This window comes from Bison bison, unplaced genomic scaffold (genome assembly GCF_000754665.1).
Source record: "Bison bison bison isolate TAMUID 2011002044 unplaced genomic scaffold, Bison_UMD1.0 scf7180017864492, whole genome shotgun sequence".
NCBI classification, from domain to species: domain Eukaryota; kingdom Metazoa; phylum Chordata; class Mammalia; order Artiodactyla; family Bovidae; genus Bison; species Bison bison.
Window position 1 is genome coordinate 6,249,016 of NW_011495051.1, and position 7,988 is coordinate 6,257,003.

A 7,988-nucleotide genomic window follows, 5' to 3' on the forward strand; every position below is an offset into this window, starting at 1 on the left:
ACTCACTTAGCCGGTAGTCCAGGGCCCTGGGCTCTTCTGCTCTGATAACTGTCATTCACCACCTGGTAAAGGCCTCAGGACAGCCTGTGACTGGCCGTGGAGAGTGAGAACGTCCAGGGTAGGGCTGTCTGCCACAACCTCCTCTCCAGGGTGCTCCCCCACTCGCCCTCAGCTGTCACCTCCACACTGCGACCTCCACCCTTGACCCCAGGAGAAAGAGCTGGTTCTCTTCATGGCTCCACATTGCTTCACCCCAGCCCCACCTCATTTCTCCATTTCTTCAAGGGACCAGCCCCTGTCATTCCTCCCAGGCCCAGAATGTGGGCAGAAGGAGGGTAGAAGGTGACTGAGCCCACTCCCACCTGGTTTGTTCAGGTCTCACCCTCATGCCAGGCTGACCTGGCCCTGCCTTCAGCAGTTGGGCCTGGGATTCAGGCAGTCATGTTCTTGTTCCTTCAAGGGCTGGGGCAGCAGCAGAATCGGGGGCTTGCCTTCAGGAGGCCCTGTCCAGGGACCCAAGGCAGCTGAAGGCAATGATGAACATACCCAAGGCAGGGAGCCTATGGGTGGGTGTCAGCACTGCTGAGGGCCCTCAGAGTCAAGTGAGGCCAGACTTTTCCCAGAAAACTTAGAATATCCAAGAGGTGAGTGAGGTGTTGGCGGCAGGAAAGAGCCACCAGGGGGCAGCTGGGTTACTCAGACTCCACGTCCTTCGGAGACTCAGGAGGCTGAGTCAGGCACTGAGCAAATGGATTAGATCAGGCCAAGCTGGGAAGGTGACCTGTGAAGGCCTGGCGTGGGTATGAGGCCGGATGGCCGGCAGGCCACGGGAGGGAGCACCCTGGGGCAAGGGAGAATTCCTAACTGTCCGCCCACCCCTCAGCATGCCGTGCACCGGCACTGTGGTGGGCCCCGGACCTCCACAGTAACAGAGGATAAAATGTGGCTTCCTTTTAAAAAAGAGGTCTGGGGCATTTCTCCAGGATGTTGTGCCAAAGTGTCTTATTGCGCAGAGGCTTCATTGTTTCTTCAACTCAGAAGAAAGTTTGAAACCTTAATCTTTTATTAGTCATTGTTTGTTTTAATTTGTTCATGTTTCCATATTTAGGTTTAATTTTTGTTTCTCTCATTAGCCAAACATCCAGTTTAAACCACAGTAGGCTGACTGACTTGACTTTTGCTTTTCAGTTTTAAAGCTCCTTGCATTTTTTTCCCCCTAACTCCATTTTTGTTGGTTTGTTAAAAAGGTTTGTCCAGAGGGGTTGCGTTTATCCGGTTTGACAAACGGTCGGAGGCAGAAGAGGCAATTACCAGTTTCAATGGTCATAAACCCCCAGGTTCCTCCGAGCCCATTACAGTGAAGTTCGCAGCCAATCCCAACCAGAACAAAAACGTGGCGCTGCTCTCCCAGCTGTACCACTCACCAGCTAGACGGTTCGGAGGCCCCGTCCACCACCAGGCGCAGAGATTCAGGTGGGTCAGGAGGGTGCACTGTTCCTGCCACGGCCACACGTGCCGCATCCAGCTGCTCGCAGCCTGCTGGGCAGGCACTCCCGGGCTGCAGGAACTGCTGCACACTGGGCTGATCGTGTCCTGTCTCTGTGTCCCCTGCCCGCCTCAGAGGGCTATCTGTGTGGAGCCGTGTGTTTCCATCTGAGTATGTCTCTAATGGGAGTAAAAAAGGTGGCACAGCTCCAGCTAGCTCCCAGCGCCGGGTACTGCAGCCTGCAGTTCCTCAGGACAGGCAAGCGGACCGCAATACGGAGGAGCATCCTGTATCTGGGGAGGAAGGTGTAGCCTGAGTTCACTGGAAGGCTGCTCTCCTTCCAGAGTTCTAAACAGGTTTTAGACTTTTGATGAGCAGCCCAAGGGCAAACCTTTCTTGTCCACCTCCTTGTGGAGTCATTTGGTGTCTAAATATTACTAATTCTGCTGTTGAAAACCCCCGTCCTAGAGGTGGACTGTTTACCCGCCTTCCTTAGCCTTTCCACATAAAACAGTTCTAGTCGCCAGGATGTAGTAGAGCAGAGACGAGTAGAGCTGGTGACTTGGACTCTGAAATCAGCTGTATTACTATCTCATGAACAACAGAGAGGCCCACAAGCTGGCCTGTCTTTGTTGGCTTTTCAGGTTTAAAGGCAAAGCTGGGGAAGTGGACAGAAGTGAGCTTGATCCAGTTTGAAAGTCAGATAGCGCAATCAGTGTCACTGCGGATCTGGTGGAGGGTGTAGATGGCTAAGTTCAGGAAGTTACCTGTGAACTCTGGAAAACCAGAGAGCTCGGGGGAGAAGAGAAAGGGAGACACGAATTCAGGAAGGGCCAGGCAGGAGAGTGACCATGACCTCCAGGGACAGACAAAAGGAAAGAGCAAAGAGGGGAGGTAAGAATAAGAGGGAGGAAGACCCAGAAGAGGAGAGAGTTTGCAGAAGGGCCCCCAGATCTAGGATAGGATGGGTCAGTCTACCTCTGTACCATCAGAGGTAAGAACGGGGGCAGTTCACGAGAGTTGAGATGGTCAGCTACCACTAGCAGGAGACTCTCGGGAGTGAATGAGAATGAACTACACTGTCAACAAGACAGCGCAGTCTGTCTTTTTGAACAGCCTTGGATCGTTTTCAGTTTAACGGATACGTCAAGGTTTAGTGAACCACTATCATAACTTGGGTCCGCATCCTACAAAAGTTAGAGGAAACGAGGTTCGTTTAAAACTCAGACCTCTTTCCAGTTCTCACTGAAAAGCAACTTACACAGGCACTCTGGGGCCCTTACCCACCCCCATTTCAGTGATTCTGTGGTCTCACCACTAACAAATCATTTAACCAACTCAGACATCCGGTGTGTCTGTTTAACGTCATTCCCGCAAATTCAAAATCACGGCCCACGGCACGCCTTGATTCTTCATCAGTGGTCACCGTTCTGTCAGTGGGCTGCACCCCAGGGGGCTGGCCACTCTTCTCCAGAGTCTGTCCAGGGAGTGAATCTGTTCAGTGGCACTCGAAGGCACCCTGCTCACCCCTGGGTCAGACCCACACCTCAAACTTGATTGCGTTTTGGAGCAGGTAGTACTTTTCCAATTGCATTGTGGGGCTTCAGAGATGCTGTGTCATGCTCAAGGTTTCTCAACTGGTCCTCTGACAGTTAACTTTTGTGTTTTTGAAACATCTCAAGGGCCACATGGCTTCAGTAGCAATTTTGTCATCTTCCTTCATCGTTACTGCCACGGCCATGATTTGTAGGCTTATTTTTATATGACTAAAAGTGTTTCTTTAGAAAGGGGGCCCCAGGGGCTTCCCTGGAAGTCCAGTGGCTAAGACTGCCTTCCAAGGCAGGGGCCATGGGTTCGATCCCTGGTCAGGGGACTAAAGTCCCACATACTATGGGGTGCAGCCAAAAATTTTTTTAGAAACTGGGTGGTCTCACATTTTTGGTAAAGCTTGGTGGACTTGCAGTCCACAGCCCAGGCCCTTCTGGGGTGTTATGAGCCAGCAGTGGAAGGTTGTCCAGAGCTGTGCCCTGCTGCAGTGGCCTTCATGGGTGTATGCTGTATGCAGACACTGCTTAGCTGTGAACCCTTGGAGAGGGAGGGTCCTGACGAGGTGGGGGGTACAAAATTCAGAGAAACAAGAAGATTCAGCCCTCCCCCACCCCAGGCAAACACACATACATACACAGACGTATAGGATAAGGAAGGGTTTCCCTAGAGGGAGCTGGGAGTGTAACAGCACCTAGGAGGATGTAGAGAAGTTCCCATCTTTTAAAATGTGGGAAGTACAGGTGTGACTAAACAGGACCCCCCTCCCCACAGTGGGAGGGGTGGAGGGAGCGGCTGGTCAGAGGCCACTACAGGCCCCCTCAATGGGGGAGGCGGGTTGAGGCTCTGACCCACTCCGGGCAGCCAGTGTCTCCTCAGAGCCCATTCCCTATGGAGCAAGGAGCCCGTGCCCTCCCTCTGACACTGTATTGACTTCCGCTCAGTGAAAAACTCTGATGGTGCCCGAGGTGGGGGGCTGCCAGCCCAAGCGCCCCCATGGGCCACGTGTCCACGCGCGGGCCCACCTTGACCCTGACCTGAACGCTGTGCTCTCTGTTTGCTAGGTTCTCCCCCATGGGTGTAGATCACATGAGTGGGCTTTCTGGTGTCAATGTCCCGGGCAACGCTTCTTCGGGCTGGTGCATCTTCATCTACAACCTGGGCCAGGATGCCGATGAGGGGATCCTCTGGCAGATGTTCGGCCCGTTTGGCGCCGTTACCAATGTGAAAGTGATTCGCGACTTCAACACCAACAAGTGCAAAGGCTTTGGCTTTGTGACCATGACAAACTATGAAGAAGCTGCCATGGCCATAGCAAGTCTGAACGGCTACCGCCTGGGGGACAAAATCTTACAGGTTTCCTTCAAAACCAACAAGTCCCACAAATAACTCGCTTACGCTTTTTTTTTTTTTTTGTACGGAATAGATAATTAAGAGTGAAGAAGTTGAAACTTTTTTGTTAGTGTACAACTCATTTTGCGCCAATTTTCACAAGTGTTTGTCTTAGTCTAAATGAGAAGTGAAAAGGTTTTTATACTCTTGGGATGCAGCCGACATGTTCAAATGTTTGAAATCCCACAATGTTAGACCAATTTTAAGTTTCTTAAGTTATTTCCTTTAAAATATATATTAAACAGAAATCTAAATAGACTGCATTGACTAACCAGTCCCTCGGGATGGTGGTGAAACTGAAGCATGCTTTAACTTCCGAGACTGTCTAACACGCGTTTCATTCAATGTCTCCACAAACTGGATAGAAACCAACAAGCAAACAGAAATGATGTTTTAGTTTTAGTTCCTAAAGATGTTAGACAGATGCTGAGTGCGTGTTTTTCTCAACCGCTTCCACATTTTAAGCGATTTCTGCTTCGGTTGACAGGAAATTGCTTTCCCAAGCAGGTCCCATTGCCACCTGCTGCTCACTCAGCTGAGGGGCCCCGGCTGTGGCAGCGGGCCAGTCTGCCGTGGGCCACCGGCGGGAGGGGGACCGCACGCCGGGCCGGGCCAGGCCCTGTGGAGGACACGAGGGGTCTCCTACGCCCAGGCGCCAATGGGAACGGACCAAAGAGTTTCAGGGGAACTCCAGTGTATTCCAGAGTCAGATCTCAGCTGCAGGCATGCCTCAAGATGCCTTGCTCCTCCGACACCCCGAATTCCTGTCCACACGTTGCATGCACAGTGCCCCCACAACAGCGGATACTGTCGACCCCTGTCTTCGCTCCAGTTTCCGAGCGCATTGACCACAGCTCCAATGCGTCAGATAGCTCTATTTTTTAACGACACAGAAACATTTGAGCATTGTATTTCTCGCATCCCTTCTCGTGAGCGCTAGGCTTTTTTCTATTTTAGTCGGGTTTTGTTTTGAAACTTTGCTCTCCTGTGAACACTCAACAGAAAAGTACTTACTTCCTGACAGTTACCTATTAACAAAAAAAACAAACAACAACAACAAAAAAACACCCTTTGATTTGTAGTTTTAAAGATTAACCCTCAAAGTTCTCTTCATAACTGCCTTGACGTTTTGGGTTGTTCTGTTAATTTTCTTTTGCTTTTTTGTGTTTTTTGTTTGTTTTTACTTTTGCATTTAAGACCATTAAATTTGATTTTGTTTTGCTCGAATTTTGTTTTGTTTTTTATTTTACCTTTTCTTTCTTTTTGGCTAGGTAAGGTACAGACAGCCCAGCATTCAGGGAGGATTCGTAAAATTTTAAGCAACAAATATACTTGCCTCAAGACAAAGCATTTCCGGATCTGTGATGTTAGGATTGCGCCCGCACAGGTGGGGTTTTTTCCCAAACGGGGAGTGGGCAGGGAGAGTCCGAGAGAGGGCCTGAGAGGTAAACAGGCAGGGCCCCAGGCTCCGGGCAACTCCTCAGGAGCATGATGTGATTTTTTTTATAAATAACCAGTGTATGAGAGAGTCAAAACCACCATAATTTAGTACCAGCGGTTTTTAACCTTGACACGAGAGACTAATAAAGCATGTGAACGATAGGCTGTTTTTTAGTTATCGATATCATGGAATTGCGGCTTTATTTATTTATTTATTTATTTAAGTGGAAGTCACTGGGCTGTAGGCACAGCCTTCCGCAGAGTGGGTCAGTGTTCTGAAACACCACCCCACTCCCGCCCTCGACCATTTGAGGCTGCCCGTCCCCCCATCCCTTCCCTCATGCTTTACTGAGGGACTGCCAGCCGCTTACCTGAGCCTCCCCAGTTTACCATGCAGCCCTCTTCTTACCCCACAAAGGGCCAAGTTCATCCCTTGAGGTCTTGTCTCACAAGTTGGCCAAGTGCCACGGAGGGCCTCCTCCCTCCTGTAGGATCTTCCAGATTCTAAGTCCAAGCCAGCTTACATGCCTCCTCCTGGATCCAAGGCCCATTTGCCCGGACTTGACATGAAGAGGGTCCCCACTGTGTGTACCCCAGAGCACTCCACACCCCAGGCCTGGGATGCTCTCCTAGAAAAATATACCATGCAGGTGGTGCCAGCCTCGGGCTAACATCTTCTCAGAGCAGGTGAGGCTCCCCGTCCTCAGGGTGGCCCTTAGGCCTCCTCGCTGACACAGCCTGCCAGCCCACGCTGGCATGCAGTCTCCTACGAGAACTCTGTCAGAGGCCTGCACTGCGGAGCGACAGGCTCACAGCCAGCACCATAGCCCGTCCCCTCGTCCCCTCTGTTTTATTGGGATCACATTGGTTTTCCTGATGGTAGCACACATGAGATGGAAACGTGAAGCGCATACGGACCTCTGCGAGTTGCCCAGAGTATCTCAGTAAATGTCTCGTTTTACGCGGTCCCCACTCTGAACAGCCTTCTGGCTAAAAACCCTCATGTGTTTCTTTGGGAGTTTTAATTTGCGAGCGTGCAGGAGGATACTGCCTTTGACACGTTCTACTTCCGAAAAGTAATCGTCACTGCCACGGAAGTCCCAGATGCTGGCCCTGTGTCCGAAAAATTCATTACATCGCTAAGCTTGTTTGCAAAAGGAAGACCTCATTTTTTTTTTTTTTCAAGTCACAATCTGAAAGAAACCATGTTTAAAAAAATTTTTTTTTAACCTAGATCAGTCATATTTGTATCTTGTGAAATGAATGCTCTCCTTTTCTTTAAGAATTTTGCTGAAAAAGAATTGAGGATAAGATGATGTTAATTTATGAAAACTTTGGTTTGGCACATAAATACCAAAGAGACTCTGACTGAATTCTCTTGGCCTGTGTGACTGGCCCTCCTAGTTGTTCACTCAGCAGCTGCACCTCTGTGTACCTGGTTCCAGTCAAATAATCCACTCTTTACCCCTCAGCTCTGCCTTTCTTCAGCTTTTCAATGTCATACGCCAAGCTGTGGTTTTCTGCGCTGGCTGTGCCTCTGGTCACACATCCCGTGACTGCGACATCCTCCCCCACTGCCCCCCCTCTTGCCAGAATAGCCAAAGGCTGGGCTTTCTCAGCCGGCGGCACCTTCCTTGTTCCCCCAAGGTGAGTCTTTCCCTCGCCAAGGGCAGCTGCCTTAACCTCCGAGAGTCTGCGCTTGGCGTTAGTGCTGGAAACCCACCTTCCAGGCTCTGAACCTCGCTGCTGTAGGGAGCCGGTCCTTGTGAGCTGGCAGCTGTGGTGGGGAAGCCCTGCTGGATCAGACAGACGTGAGAAGCCTGAGACAGCCATTGGCAATAACTTAGCCAGTTGGCCTCCAGACTAGGGCCGTGGACTGACCCCAGTCTGCCGTTGGCCTTGAAAATCAGAGTTAATGTCCCCCTGGCTGTCCCATTTTGCATCCATCCCTGCCTGACACAACTTCCCTGTGCTTTCCACAGCCGTCCTGGGCTGGATCACAGAGAATGAGACCAAGCCACCAAGGGCCCCTCTTCCCACCCCACGACCCCCACCCCAGCCCTCCTCCATCTGAAATCCCTCCCATCTTCCCAGGACCCACGGTACCTCCTGGGACCTGAGGCAG

General features: G+C 50.9%; 1 protein-coding gene across 1 annotated transcript in view; it reads left to right on the forward strand.

The window, feature by feature from the left end:
• The window catches only part of ELAVL1 (ELAV like RNA binding protein 1), a 22,813-nt gene extending 17,163 nt beyond the window's left edge, over positions 1 to 5,650 (forward strand). The window contains exons 4-5 of the mRNA XM_010828273.1: positions 1,248 to 1,473; positions 4,096 to 5,650. Of these exons, the coding sequence (XP_010826575.1) occupies positions 1,248 to 1,473; positions 4,096 to 4,420 (551 nt within the window). The 3' untranslated portion in view covers positions 4,421 to 5,650. The remainder of the gene's footprint in view (positions 1 to 1,247; positions 1,474 to 4,095) is intronic.
• Positions 5,651 to 7,988: the final 2,338 nt, after the last annotated feature.